This window comes from Drosophila subpulchrella, chromosome 2R (genome assembly GCF_014743375.2).
Source record: "Drosophila subpulchrella strain 33 F10 #4 breed RU33 chromosome 2R, RU_Dsub_v1.1 Primary Assembly, whole genome shotgun sequence".
Taxonomy (NCBI): domain Eukaryota; kingdom Metazoa; phylum Arthropoda; class Insecta; order Diptera; family Drosophilidae; genus Drosophila; species Drosophila subpulchrella.
In genome coordinates this window covers 2755351-2771710 of record NC_050611.1, presented here as the reverse complement: position 1 = coordinate 2771710, position 16360 = coordinate 2755351, and the positions used below count along the sequence as shown (strand labels likewise).

The window sequence follows — 16360 nt, the reverse complement described above, 5'->3', positions numbered from 1 at the left end:
TTTTCTTTGGTCCACTTCCGCTTGCCTTGGCTTTCGCATATTTTTCTTCGACTGGTCTGTGTAATTTTAATTCTTCGAACTCCGACGCTTATTTGTCTTTATTTTCCTTTTTCACATTTTACTCGTATTTTTTTAGCCGCCGGCGAAAGAGCATTATTGCAAGTGGTGTCCAGTAGCACTCGGCGGATGGGAAGACCAATCTCAAGGATGTTGATGGACGTTCGCCCATTTATTGCTCATATTTCATATTTGCCACATTTTCGCTTTTGCAAATGAAAATGAAATTTTTAATAAAAACGATTCGCGTTGTTTTCATTGCTGCGAAAGCTGCTGCAGCAGTAGCAGGAAGCTGGAGCAGAAGCAGAAGCTGGAGCAGAAGCAGAAACGGCTTCTGCTGCTGATGTGTAATATTTAACGAGGGGATATATTCTTGGCATTTTCATTTCGCCCGAAAGTCCCTTCAGCAGCAGCAGCAGGAGTGCACAAAAAATTGCCAGTTGATTGAACCAGGGAGTCGGGAGCAAGCTGTAGCCACAGGGCAGGGGGAAGAGAAGGAAGCTGCCGGATTGCACAGGATAGATGAAGTGCCAGCTAAGCAGGTGTCTGGCCATCAACTAACGCACATCCTGTCCCTGGCCGAATGCAACAATTAAATTTCAGCAAGGACACCCACCGACTATCGCCACCACAGCAACGTCCATTGTGATAAATGGTCGGGGGCGGGCGGAGCAGGACAACGCTTTGTTGCAGCTGCAATTTAGGTGAGTGAAGCAGATTTACCGCTGCAGCTCCGACCAGCCATTGTCCACTCTCACTCCCACTCCCCCACACACTCACACTACCCACCTGAAGCCCTGAAACCCTGAAACCCACCTGAGCTCCATTGATTCGCAATGGGGCTGCATGGCAGAGCGACAGCGGAAGTGCGACTAGGGATGCGATAGCTAAGCTCTGCGAACTGGCTCTCAAAGCGAACCACGTGGCGCCTCGACTTATGCCTCCCTGCTGAAAAGTCGTCTTTATCTGCAGAGAAAAAAAGTTCTTAAACTGAACCTAAACCTACAAGAGTAATACATCAAGCAAACACACAATTTAAAAAATGTTTGGGAAAAATTCACAACAAAATCGATTTATTTTAAATGATTGCCGATGAATAATGTAATTATTCCAAATAATAAACCAATCAAAATGAATATTTACGGGTACTTGCTTTATAGGTCCCTAAAAAAGAAAAGTCAGTCCTTTAGATCTATATCTGTATTAATAGTACCTACCTCTAAAATCCTGTAAGGATTATAAGGTTCAAGAATTAAGAAGAACATTTGACTTCAGAGTACACATCAGTGTAAAATATAACATTGCGATTTAAATGTCAAAAATATTAAATTATCTTTATTTTAGGTACAATTTAAGCTTATCAATGATATTAAATAAATATAAATATTTTGTTTTAGGCTTTTAAAATATATATATATAAATATAAATATAAATATATATAATATAAATATATATATTATATAATATATAAATATAATATATATGCATTTTCGACCTTTATACATATCTTCCACCTAAAGGCATATTTCAACCTGTTTGGCAAGGCAAATTGTAATTGATACTGTTCAAGTTAAAATAATTTTTAGGACGTGCGCCTTGTGATTGAAGAATAAAAATGACTAACTATGACTTAACTATGACTTATGGAAAATTCCAACCACTTCGATGTTTTTATGACTTATTTTGTTTTTATCGGTCATGTACGTGGTGAAACATCAATATTATGTGGTTCAAGGATACTTGCTCCGTTCTGAAGAAGATATTCGAAACCGAAAATTGAATTCTTGGTCTGTCTTTTATACCCCAAGTATATTAATTTCCCCCAGTCGACGTCAATGACGTGACACTTGGTCGAAGGAGAGGGGATAAAGATAAAACCTTCATCTGAAATGGCTGGCCTGGCACACATTATATGGCACATTTACTCATCAAGATGCAACAACTTTCCTAATTGAATGTCATATGACTGACATTATGCCTGATGTGCGATGTTCTCTGGGCTGTCTTCCCCCGTTCTGCTCGATGTCTTGGCTGATTTTGCTCGGATGTTTCAGCTGCTGCGACTTACTCACGTGTGAAATTAATTTGTAATGACTATGTGTCCCATGCAGCGTCATTTGCATTTGCGAAGGAGCATCCTGCATTCCGTTTCGTGATGCAGATTGACCCCAGCACCCAAGTGGCAAGTGGTTCGAGTGGGTCAGGATGCAGCCACCCCTACCAGCAAATGGCGGTGGGTGGGGAGCTTTTGTGCCTTTTGGCCCTCTTCGAAAGTTACGAAACCCGGACAAGTTTCCCACCGTCCACGTCAGCGGGCGCATTAAACCTTTCGCCGAAACTTTGTCGGAACTTAATTTCGTAAATTGTTCGCCGATTCTTCTTCGAATCGCAATTACTTTGTGATTTCGAAAGTGGCAGAAAGTTTTCATTCATTTCATACTGTAACGTTCCGATTCGTTTCGTCCCGCTGGTGCAAGTGCGATTCGCAATGCATTGAAACTGCGGCCAACTTAGATTGGAAATGCATTAAAAGGAGGCGCAGCACATGCACCTCATTTCCGCCTAAGTGCGGAACGCCCCACAACCACTGATCCCGCGCATTTCCCTCATCAAGGGGGCTTAAAACCATGCAGAAACCGCCACAAAACTTTCCGTTTTGGAAACCGCTCGAGGAATGCACGGAAAGAAACACCATGTATGTTCTATCAAATTTTCCCTACACACAAAAAACTCAGTGGTCAAGTAGCCCAGCGAAAATGCGAATTGGTAATACTTTAACGAAAGGTCAATCCTTAATATCAAAATATTTATGTAAGGGAGTGTTGGCTATAGGGACGAACGATTCTTTTCTTGAAAGTCACTTTTCCAAAAATTAATATTTTCTAAAAGCTAAAAAGCAGAAAGTTGCTGACATCCTTTATGCATATTCCTGTAAAAGTTCAATGGTAAAATTCCAGCGGAGTTAAATACTACAGATCTAAGCGTAAACCAATATTTTTTCGCTTTTTAAAGTTGTAGGGTAAGGTGACGAACTTATAAATACACACTAAAACTCTGTGCAGATGTGAATTTTTTTTATTTTTTCCTTCAAATAAGGTTGAAAATGTTGAACCGTGGAATGCAAATTTAACTGTACACTTAAAGAAATGCCTACTTCAGTTCTGAAAACAGTTAAGTTGTTTAATTTCTAATTCACAAAAATTAGCAAAAAATAACTATTGTTTTGATAATACACCGAAAATAAATTTAATCCCCATACCCTACAAAAAGTTCGTCGCGGTACCGTTGGAAATATGATGATCCCACTTTCATAAGGAGACACAAAGTACCAAGAACTGTTACTAAAGATCTTGTTAGTACTTGTATATATTTATCTGACACATTCTCTCCACAAATCTTTGCTCTGGCACTGCTGAAACACATATAAATTGAATAGGATTTTACCTTTTTGCTCCACCTATCAAGTCAAAATGATCTCACGGACAAACTACGCGAATTCTTAATAGTATAATTGAAAAGACATTGTCGGCACTATAAGAGTTTTGACTTTGCATCACGTATGAGATTTGACGAGTTCGTCACCTTTCCCAAAATACCCTTACCCTTTTAAACGAAAATCACAGCTAAATTTTATTTTATTATTACTAATAATTGTTATTATTATTATTATCTACATATCAAAACAAAACGCTCCAACGGAGTGCTTCGACTATAAGATTCCCTTGGCTGTGTAGAACTTTAAGGAGTATTTTCAGATTTTTTCCGTGTTGCACTGTGTAATTGATTAAAAAGGCAGGACCAAATGTATTTATACCCATTACTTGTAAAGTAAAAGGGTATACTAGGTTTGTCGGAAAGTATGTAACAGGTAGAAAGAAGCATTTCCGACCCCATAAAGTTTATATATTCTTGATCAGGATCACTAGCCGAGTCGATCTAACCATGCCCGCCTGTCCGTATGAACTATAAAAGCTGCAATACTTGGATTTGGCATGTAGAACCTAGAGATTCCTGCGCAGCGCAAGTTTGTTTCGTCAGTGTACCACGCCCACTCTAACGGCCAAAACTGTGGCTCCTACATTTTTAGTGCTAGAACCACAATTTTATACTGAAATGTATTGTTCTCATCAATACCTATCGATTGACCCAAAACAAGTTTGCCACGCCCACTTTAACGCCCACAAACTTCAAAAAATCGTTAATATGAACGCGGATATCTCGGAAACTATCAGAGATAGAGAATTGGGATTTCAGAGTTAGGTCCCGTAGCCTTGTACGCAGCGCAAGTTTGTTACGCGAATATACCACGCCTACTCTAACGCCCACAAGCCGCCCAAGCCTTTGGCGCCCACAATTTTCATGCTAGATAAAAATTTTTAACTGAAATGTATTAATCTCGTCAATACCTATCGATTCGCTCAAAAAAAAAGTTTGCCACGCCCACTTTAACGCCCATAACGCTTAAACCTGTCTGCCGCCCACATATTGAGATAGCCGGTAGGTGGCGCGTTACAATCTCGCTTTGCTGCTTGCATATCTCCACCTCCCTTTAGCTGAGTAACGGGTATATGAAAGTCGAGGTACTCGACTGTACCGTAAAACTGTAAAACTCTACTGTATTTTACCTACTTTCCTATTAGTTGACTGTGACTCGAAAACCCTTAGTTATTAATATTTTTCGAGTGCATTTTTCCCGGGCGGTCCTGCCGGCAACAGGTGAAATTGGCACAATCTGCACACCGCACGCCGCGAGAGGCTGACGGTGAGGTGGGCGACGGCTTGTGGGCTGGCGAAGGGGTGCCGCGGTGGAGGGTGGGTGGCTGGCCGGGCCGAAGAGTTGCTGTCAAGGACGTGGGCAGGACGACCGGCAGAGACCCGGGTGGTCGGACAGACAACTGCAACACGAGACGGGCGACGCAAATTGCTTCAAACACCTTGGCAGGCGGCTGGAAAAATTGGAACTGAGCAGACAACTTAAAGCGCAAAAGGCAGGACAAGTAATAGAAGATGTGGAAAGTATGGGGAACCTCCGGGGCGGCGAACATGGCTTGTCTACTTAAAAGTTTTCAAAGCGCTGCTTATGGCACGTGCTGGTTGAAGGGCGGCGACGGGGGATGCGGTAACACGGACAGAAAAAAAGGGGCAGGTGGGCTGTGGGCGGTGGGCGATGGGCGGTGGGCGATGGGCGGTGTGGCATGAGCATGCCAAGCAGGCAAAGCGTATTAAAATACAAAGCAGCATCATTAAATGTTAAAAGTTGCCTTTGGCGAAATGGGGGGAGAACAGCAATCGCAACTACAAGTGCCCCGCCCAGCAACAACCACTTAAAATAACAACAACAATTGGTAGTGGGAGTAGAAAAAGAATGCAGAACGCGCAAGGACAATGCAAGAGGGAAATTGCGCAAGCATCAAGTGCATTACTCAGGTGATTTCGCCAAAGAGCCGGGCACAAAAAAAAAGGACCGGGAAAACACAATGCAAATGCAAATAATTCCCCTGACGAAGCCAGAGTCAAACAGCGATCCGTTAATAATTATAATTGAAAATGTGCAACACAAACGGCGCGCAAATGAAATGCCTTTCAGGCATTTCCAAGGAATTCCGTTGCGTATACGCAACGTATGCTGCACCGAGGCATCTTTCTGGTGATTGCGGTTATTCGGATAATGCCAGCAAGCTGTGGGATTGCCACAAAGCAGCGGCAATCAGCAGGGGATTTCCTTGCCCAAATGCATTTTGGCCAACAGCCAGCGGGCTAAGAGCCGTAAGTGAGCCATTGTCTTTGCCGTGTCGTTTGTTTGAGGGCTGGCACTTCCGTTCCATTTGCCATTTGCTGCCATTCTCTTCCACTTTTACCGTGCTTAACTGAAAAAAGAACTTCGATTCCGAATGCATCCCAAGGACTTGCAATTAACTTGGCCTTCGCCACAAGAGTATCCTTTCGTTTTTTCCCCGTTTTTCAAGTTTCCCCTGCGCCAAATTTTTGTCGAATTTCACACGCTTGATACGACAAATCTGTTTTTCCAAAGTACTGAAAGGAATAGCAGCAATATGGAAGGGTCAGACTTATACATGTACTAAATTATCATTCCTTGTGCTACATTGATGTCGTGGTTTCAATAATAAGTTAATAAAATGCTAAATTGGACATATGTTGATAAGAAATACATATTTTAAGAAGTGGATTGGCCATTGTTGGTTTGGGAAATCATTGAAAACATCGATTGATTTGGTTATCGATAGTGGCCGCCATCGATATCCTCGGTACCTGCGAAAAAAGAAATTACAAAATCGACAAGAACGAGAAATAAAATTTAAAGTATCTATAGAATACCTAAATATACTCTTATACTCTTAATAGATTATTTGGTATTTAACTAGCCATAGAAGTTGATTAATGTAACCCTGTAATTTTCCACGAAGGTCGACCGCGGCGTAATGCGATTTGGCCGGGTTAAGTGTCTGTTCTTCCCCGTCGGACTTTATAGGCAGTAGATTTACCCTTGAGAAGGACATTAAAATCCGCGCAGTGCCAAGTGGATATCCAGAGCAGACGGTGTAATAAAAAATGCATACGAGCGGGTAAAAAGGAGGGAGCGAGATGGGGCTGAGTGGGAGTGAGAGGAAAGAGGCGATAAACGAAAGGTGTTTGCCCTAGAAATGAAATGAAATTTTCCACGCTAGATATTAATATTTTTGTGAACATTTCGCATTCATCGCCCCGCCATATTAAATGGCACTGAAAATGGAGCTCCGCCTAATCGTAAATTGGAAAATCAAATTTATGCTCGTCTTTAGCTGTTGTAATTATGTTGACTGTGAAACAATTTTATGGCAAATTGAGTTTTATTGGCAAGCAATGTGCGCCTTTGGGCCTGGCAGCCACCTTGGCCCAAATCCATAAATATATACGGCGCTTTCGGGTTGGGATTCAGGCTCAGCTGGCGGCATCGAGTAGTTGTTGTCCTTATCAACGGCGTCAACAAAAAAGTTTGGCAAGAACATCTCACAAGTGCCGGGACACACGTAGATACAAGTCCCCAAATGTGCCGCTGTGTGTTTTGGATAACCTTTTGCTGCCGCTGGATTATGATGAGTTTTGCTTTTGCCCCGGCCCCAGAGCTGGAAAAAAAAGCCAAGGCCCAAGTCCCGGGCTGAGGCTGAACTCGTAAATACCTTCATTATCGTTAAATCATGCTGAGTGGGAAAGATGGGGCACGAAGTGGGTGCCGGATAAGGGGTAGCTGGAGCAGGAACAGGAGCAGGATTTCCTCAGCTCATGTCAGTTGTTGTCCTGCCCCGTTGCCTTTTATTTGCCCTTTATTCCGATTCCTTCTGAGCGGCCTGGCTTTGTGACTGGCTCATGTGGAGTTTTAAATAGATTTAAATGCGCATTTAAATGAAATAAATGAGCTACATTTCGCCGCACTCAGCTTGAGATTTGCACAGGGCCCACTTTGGTGAAAAATCAGCGTCTTTGAAAAGTGGGCGTGGGGTGTGACCCGTGAGTCATCTAAGAAGATCTCGCTTTATGGTCAAAGTTCTGCGCAATTTTCATATTTACGCCTAATAAACTGGCAAATTAATACACAATCATGAACTGCACACTGACCATCAAACTGAGAAAGCACAGTGTATAACCTACGGAAAACAGAATACTCTCTCCACAAGCATAAAGATTTCGAAAAAGATTGTTATTTTAATGAAATATTGAACTGCTTAACTTAAATTAAGGGAAATAAATGCACCATCTCATTGTACTCGTATTAAATTACTTTATATATACTATTTTAAGTAATATTCTTTCTTAAAGTAGGAGTAACAACTCTTCTTATATGGAAATTATATTGATTTCATACAGATACTCATCTTTAAATCTTTTTATATACATATAAATAAATCAAAATGTGAGAGCACAAAAAAGTAGGAGAACAACGATGTTGAAATACTCTCCTTAACGGATAAGGTACATATAAGCACGAGGCTTTAAGAGCCCAACATCTCAAAGATACTCACAGCATCCACAGACCTTATATTTTTCCAACCACTCACCCGTCACGTTTATTTATAATGGCTTTGAGCAACGAAGCCGAAAACTTGATGCCATAAAAATGCAATTATATGGAAATTTATGATAAATTTTTGCCTGTTAATTACAAAATATTCATAAATTATCCACTCAATTCTTGCACGGAATTTCCTAAAAGTATTTTATTTATTATTACTGGTGATGCATTGCGCCATAGGCATGAGTATTTCAACAACGTCAGGCTCCGGTGGTGGAAACAAATTCTAATTAAAAACTCAAAGTTGGAAAAGTTTTTAGCCCCGGAATCTTTGCAACCGGCACCTGTTTAAGCCCGGCGTCAAAGCCGAAAAACTTAAGGGCTCAGAGCCAGAGTTGGCTGAATGTAAATATAATTGCCACTAAAGTCCAAACTAGTGAAACTTTCTAATGCACAAAGTGTCGAAAAGTTCATCCATCAAATAAACATGAATGCACAATGTGTGAGCAAGTGTGTGCTGTCGAATTAGTTATGCATTCATTTGGTTTTGTGAACTTTTTGTAGGTTTCCGCCCTTCTGTGTTCGGTGTCAAATGAGTTGAGAAAAGAAATCAAGCCGTTCTATAGAGGTGCTAAGAGTCAATCTCTCTGTTTACACTTAACTTGTATACGTTTATTTTGTTTATACACCCAAAAAAAAATGATCATAGAAACTAAACTATTCGTACATTAAAACTAAACTATTGAGTGTCAAAAATATCTTGATAAGATGCGTATTAACCTTATGACACCGAAAGTATTAAACTGAAACTTTCGAAGTTATCAAAGTTAAACTAACGAGTATACAATTTATACTCACTCAGTGTACTGAAATTTATGCTGACAGTTTACTTTTTATACTATTTAGTATAAAAGCTATCCTATGTAGTCTCCGTTTTATACTATTTCGTATACATTTTATACTAATCTAGAGGGCCGTAGTATACTTTTTAAGCTATTTATCGATATCGTTAGTATACATTTGATACTATTTCGTATAAAACTTATACGATTTCCCCGTTGCCTGTAGTATAAAATTTATACTATTTTGTTTTTCGTGGTATCCCAAACCCAATAAAATCAAGTTGTATGTTGTTTTTCTTTTATTTCTATTTCACATATTATTTTGTTATTATTTCACAAATATTCATATTTCGCGCAACACACATAACAAATGTTTTTAGCTCCTTCGTGTTTTTTTTTTATATTCCTTTACCTAACACGTATATGCAGACTAAAATAAGTACAAGCAACAAGAGTAGGGGCCGTGATTGCGCGGTATCACCGCAAGGTATTGCTTAGCGCAATGGTAGCCACCTAGGCTGTAGCTTCTCTCCTCTCCTTCTCGATGCGACGCAGCGTTCGCAGTACACTCGCTGCGAAGGCTGCCGTCGCTGGCCGAACTCTTGCCCCGGTGGTCTTCATCAGCATTTGGCGATCAGACCCGAAGCGGCGACATTAAAATAGGACATGCTGATCGTCCTCAACAATCCCACTGCCGCACTCTGGACAACCGTTCTCCGTGTCGTGCCCGAAGCGCTTAAGGAAGCTTCGGAAGCAACCATGTGCACTCAGCGCCTGCGTGCGGTAGAAATCTACCTGGCCGTGCTTCCTATTTACCCTTGCGCCCAGCGTCCAGCGTCCCTTGCTGGAGTTGTCCCAGGCTGCCTGCCAGTTATCGACGCTCTGCATCCTGGCACTCCTCTTCACCTCGGTCTTGGTTCTGTGGCTCCCGCACCAGTTCACATAGGGGAACTTGGCCTGCAATGACGAGCGCTGCGTCGTCCGAGATCGTCCGGAAGGCAATAATAATTAACGCGTCAAGCAACGCCAACTCCGGTAGCATTTTCTGTGTTCGTATACTCGCTATTGTCCTGGTTTTACACCAAAATATATGTTCGAATATTCGCTATTGTCCTAGTTTCACACCATTAAAAACTGTTTAATGACTAGTTTAAAAATAACACTACAGGTTTACGCTTTATACTCTTTGGTAGAGCACTTACACTACAAAGTATACAGTTGAAACTAATTAGTGTTGAGTTAATACTTACATTTTTATACTAACTTTAGTATACTTTTAACACAACGCTTATTAAGTGTATACTTTTGGTTTTTTTTTTGGGTGTATGAACAAGAACTTTCAGCAACCAGGGGGCCTTCTAGTTGCTCAGTTGGGATCGATCGGCCGAAGCGAAATGTTTCTTTGGGGGAAAATAGTGGAACTGACCGTGGGTCTGATCAACATTTTGGTAGCGGTGGACCCCTTCTATTGGCTTCCGGGAGGTAAAAAGCAGGTTCATTTCAGAGTTATTACAAGTTATTACAAATTTTCTTACAGTATATACGCTGCCGGCTAAGGGTGGTAGATCTCTGATTATTACCGCATCTGGAGTTCTTCTTTTCGGAGCTCTGCTTGCTAAAAATCAACACAGAGGCAACATTCTCCTATTTTGGTTGAGTTCATTAGTGATTTATATTGCAACAATAATCTATGAAATCAGGGACATATACGAATATACGAATATTCTGGCGTTCTTAACATATATCTGTAAGTTAACTGCTGCATCATGTTTAAGGCTGATAATGAAACAACAATATTTTCAGTTCTGCTTGTAGTCATGGGGCTTCTGATTTACAGAGTCTATAACGCCGAGATCGAAACACCCACCTTAAATCCACTCGAACATGAAACCAAAGCTGAGGAAATTGGTGACAAAAAGAAAGTACCCCAACCTACAGGTCCAGAGGACCCGAACCCACCTCCATACGAAGTCAAATGTCTAACAGATCAGATTGTTTAAACCAAATATTTTATTCTTCTTTTAATTTATTATTATTTTTAAAAGCACCATTGTGCATTTTATAATGCCATTTAGTATGCTAGAAAACTTTTCGCATCGATATCATTTTAAAAATCTCTGCTATGTTTAACAAATTTTGCCTACCTGGCCATTAAAAACTACTGTTCAAAAGAAAAAAGCTTACCGTGGGTAAAAAGTAAGGTGAAATTGTTTTTTTTTATTTTAGGGAATAATGTTTTGAACGCTTGAGAGATAGAAATAAATCGAAGAAGGTGAAAAGGTACTATTTGGCTTGTTCCGAGTTTTAGAAAAATGTTAGCATAAAAGATGTTTTTCGGGAGATTTATTGAAAAGGATGATATTGATTAAAAAAATAAAAGATTTTTTATTTTACAAAACAATTCGCCTTACTTTTTGTGGTACACTGTAACAAAAAATTAACAAATATATTGTATGTTTATAGTCTCCTAAATTTGTATCTGTAATAAAATGCTAACCCAAAAATACAGGACTGTTTAAAGCTGATTGATGACACTAAGGAAAAGTGGCTGTGAGTCTGAGTGAGTAAGACTCCCAGCCGGAAGAAGTTTCCTGCAATTAGGGGAATGTATGTTAATGGGGGGTGGGAGAACAGAACTGCGGCTGAATTCGAGTAACAACTCGGCTAATTACAGTGAAAACTAACTACGAGTGGCAGCCTCATCAGCGGCATTTCCCTTATGTGAGAAAATTTTAATTAAAAAACGCTCTTTCCACATGTTGAATCCCCCAGCCAGCTACCACTCAAAAAGTTTCCAAAAAGTTTGTCAATTTGCACTCGCCTTCTTGAGCGAGTCAACGGTGGGTTTTTGTTTTCAGCTGCATTTAATTAGGTCTGGCCAAATGGCAAAAAGGGACAACTTATGTTTGCCTTCAATTATTATGCCTGAGCTGCCGGGCTGTGGGAAATTAATTTCTTGCATAAATTGTGATGCCCAAAAGCGCGGATTCAATTTGCCAGTGGAAAACCGGAAAACAAAATCTGAGCTGACCAAATGTCAGTCTGGCTTTCCCCTCGCATTGGTTGGCGGTGGAAAAACGTCGATCGATTTACGTTTAATATCCCCAGCATGATATGCTGCCATGGCCTCTGTGCTCACGAGTAAATACGCCGAATCATTGCGGCAATATCGATGCGAATCGATTCGGTTTCGTTTGGCACGTATTTAGAGCCTGGGCAAGGGCCGAGCATAAAAATTATATTAAATTGGCATTAAAATCATGGCCTGGTCATTGCCAACAGCAACAACGGCAGCCACTTCAAATGGCCATTAAAATAATAACCAGACCAGTCAGAGGAGCAGCCTGCTTGGCAAAGGTCAAAGGGCTTGTGACCACAATGTGTGCTTAAGCATGGGCAGCACGTGCTGCAATGAACTCGTCCAGCTCGAATCGACATACTTATGCAAATAATCCTGGCTGCCCGGAATTGTGCCAAGTTTCAGTCCGAAACTGCAGTTCAATGATTGAATGAAGAGCTCAGTTCCATCGGGCTTTAATGGCATTTCCTGCCAACTACTCGCACGGATTAGAAGTACACTGAAATACAAATGTTGGTATTGTCATCTGACTTTATGTCGCTATGCCTAATTATACCCGTTACTCGTAGAGTAAAAGGGTATACTAGATTCGTCGGAAAGTATGTAACAGGCAGAAGGAAGCGTTTCCGACCCCATAAAGTATATATATTCTTGATCAGGATCACTAGCCGAGTCGATCTAGCCATGTCCGTCTGTCCGTCTGTCCGTCTGTCCGTCTGTCCGTCTGTCCGTCTGTCTGTCCGGATGAACGCTGAGATCTTGGAAACTATGAGAGCTAGGCTATTGAGATTTGGCGTGCAGATTCCTGAGCTTCTTACGCAGCGCAAGTTTGTTTCAGTAGAGTGCCACGCCCACTTTTACGCCCACAAACCGCCCAAAACTGTGGCTCCTACAGTTTTGATGCTAGAATAAAAATTTTAACTGAAATGTATTGTTCTCATCAATACCTATCGATTGACTTAAAAAAAAGTTTGCCACACCCACTTTAACGCCCACAAACCGCCCCCAAACTTCAAAAAATCGTAAATATGAACGTGGATATCTCGGAAACTATCAAAGATATAGACTCAGGATTTCAGATTTAGCTTCCGTAGCTTTGTACGCAGCGCAATTTTGATACGCGAATATGCCACGCCCACTCTAACGCCCACAAACCGCCCAAGCCTGTTGCGCCCACAATTTTCATGCTAGATACAAAATTTTAACTGAACTGTATCGGTCTCGTCAATACCTATCGATTGACCAAAAAAAAAATTTGCCACGCCCACCCTAACGCCCATAACGCTTAAATCTGTCTACCGCCGGTAGGTGGCGCATTTCAGTCTTGCTTTGCTGCTTGCTTATTTCCATTTCCCTTTGGTCCCTTTAGCTGAGTAACGGGTATCTGATAGTCGAGGCACTCGACTATAGCGTTCTTTCTTGTTTTCATTCCAATAGGGGGAAATATAAAGCGTTTTGCTTTAATTTTTTGGTACCATGTTTATATTTTAGATTTATAATTAGAGTCAAGACCACTTTCCGTTGGCTAAACAATTTATAAAATTTCTTAATTTCTTTATGAAGAATGTTTAAAAAATCACTATCGTATTTACAATAATATATTGATCTACTTTTCCACTGCATACCTCTTAAACGGACTTATAATCCTGTTGATAAAGAAACCATTGAAGACTTTTACGGTTCTACGGGCATACTTTTATGAATCCACGCTAAAGGTAGAAGCATCACTAACATTGCGATTTAAAGGCACCTACAACACTGGCTTAAAATATCTCTAGTTTTGAATTCAGGATTGTAGAACTCATTTTCCACTGTGTACCAGTGGAAGCAAACTTGTCAGCAGGCATCGTGAGCATTAACTCATTAGGCGAACAGCTAGCCATTAACCCGTTGAAGATGTCAACATTGATTATGGGAATGCCGCAGCTGGAGTTCAATTACACAAAATTAAAGTTCCGGCCCGTTGAAAGGTTTCGCCACTTCACGGGGCCATAAATTATGCAGCCAAGTATCTGACAGCCGGAGCCGAAGTCGAAGTCGAGGTAGAAGGCAAACTAAACGCGATTATCTTAATTTATGCAGGGTCGGGTGATTGGGGGCTGGGTCGGTTTACTTATGCGTATCCGACGGTTTGTGCAGCCCTCGAAATAAATATAAATTGCAAAAACTGTCAAAGCCAAGCAGTTCGGAGGAGTCCGAGCCGGCCAAAAGGGAATGCATTGGGCCGCCAGTCCTGGCCAACTTCATGTGTTATCGTATGTGCGTTAGTGTTCGGGTGCGGTACAATAAAGAAATTTTTATCGCTGCCGCATTTGACATTTGAAGTATGCGCTACAAAATTTATTGTTGCTCCGTTGTTTCAATAAACAAGAACAGCGACCGGGGCAACAAAAGGCGAATAAAAGGCAGGCAATGGCACGGCTTTGGCCCGAATGGAGCACCCGATTGGAATTTCAATTTGAGCTTTTATCTCTGGGGCAGGCCACACGGCTGCTCTGATCCTTTGACATGCAAAGACAACGGAGAAAGCGATGAAAAGGTGGGCAGTGCTATACGAGTACGTACCTGTTCGAAAATAGTTGCGCACGAGGAGGCTGTCAATGATTGTTTAAGATTGCTGCCGTAATTGTGTCGGTTGTTTGTTCCTGGACTATGACTGCCGGCAATCAGCTTATACATATTGCATGACCATCCTGCTATAAAACGCTTCTCAAACTCACAGAACCAGCCACAAGGAGAATCGGAGCAGGGATGCGTGTCCTTCAGTCGATGGCCGGACTGCTTATCCCCAGCACGTGCCCATTGCACCGGGAATAAAGGCTCGGTGTGTATTGGACACACGGAAAAAAGAGAAAGAGTCACGGACTGTTTTTAAAAATTTGACTAAACCCCTAATCCTTAAGACTACGAGTAAAGTATCCTGGGTTTGGGAAACTCGTGGCCTTCTACAATAAGTTATACAGACACAAAACGAGGAAGAACATAAGTTCAATTAAAAATAGCTCACAAATTCGTAGGCCTAAGGCTAAGATACAAAATATAAGGATATCTTTGTATGATTGTAGGTCTATTTATTAGGCTCATTAGCGATGTTAATAACATCTTATCTCTATAAGATATGATGTTTGTAGAATGTCATACATAATTTGATAGGATTTCAATGGTGTTTATTGCAAAACTAAAGAGTACATCTTTATGTATCAAAATGTACCTTTCATTCAAACCCAGTTGCCTTAATAGATGTATTCCATTCAATTTCAAGGCTATCAAATTCTTTCAAGTGCAACCTTTTGCAGCAGTTGCCACCTGCTGGTGTTCAAATCAACTCACACACACGCACACGCTCACGAGCTCGAAGAGGCGCTTGCAACGTGACGTCAATGCGAATGCGCCTCAAAGTTGCTGCCGATGGTGCGTATACGCAACGCCAAAAGGCATCCGCCCCGTTACCCTCTTACCTTTCGCTCTTTTACATAACAATGGCACTGGCCGGGCGCTAAGTGTGACAATAAATTGTCCTGTGGACTTGTATTTATCTATATCGTGACCGTTTCCTCCGCCGACGGGCGAAAGTTTTGTTAGGCGCCACAACAACAAGTGGCAAGTTGGGCAAAGGGCGGCTTTATTACCTTGGTTCAGTCGTGTCCTTCGGGTTCATTGTCCCTCCATCTCTCTCCATCCTCTGAATCCTGTTTTGCATGTGTGCGTGAATCCTTTTCGGCCAGTCTGTTCTCTGTGCGAGTTCATATAAAATTCGTATGCCTCGCGTGTGCCGCGCAAACAAATACCTTCCGAAAAAAAGCAGGCTGCCCGGCACAATGCAGCACCATCTCTGGGGCATAATTTGCGTTTAATGAATTGTGCAAAAAGATTTTTATTCACTTAGCCGCGCACACACACACACACACACATGCGACCGTAAGCCGCTTAGCGCCATTTTTGGTCTAGCAAATTGAAAAGCTGCATTACGGCTGGCGGTTCTTCTTCTATGCTCAGTCGGGATTACTTTTCGATCAATTATTTAGTCATTAGCGCTACAATAGCCCACTATGCGTATGCGGGGGAATTTGCTTGATCGATGAATGGGGACAAGACAGAACTGACTAATTAAGATTAATTAGTGGAACGCAGTTTTCAATTACAATTCCTGGGATTATTGTGGAGGCCGAGTGTGGCAGAAACTTTAAGAAAAAGGCCTTTCACACAGACACACACGGTCGTTAAGAAGGGGAAATCTGTCAGTTCATCATTTGGAGTGCAGCAACAACAGCAACAAGGCTTAACACCACATCAAGTTAAGATGATAGCCGTCATGACAACAACACACGCCAAACTTTTCAAGATACACACAAAGAGCCGAGCCGAAAAAACGAG

The 16360-nt window shown here is 41.5% G+C and overlaps 1 protein-coding gene across 1 annotated transcript; it reads left to right on the top strand.

Moving 5' to 3' along the window:
* Positions 1-2724: 2724 nt before the first annotated feature.
* Positions 2725-11413, top strand: LOC119550724. Its single transcript, XM_037859622.1, has 4 exons — positions 2725-2752; positions 10242-10389; positions 10445-10654; positions 10711-11413. Exons 1-4 carry the CDS (start codon positions 2732-2734, stop codon positions 10905-10907), a joined length of 576 nt encoding a protein of 191 aa, XP_037715550.1. The 5' UTR covers positions 2725-2731; the 3' UTR covers positions 10908-11413.
* The last annotated feature ends 4947 nt before the right edge of the window (positions 11414-16360 follow it).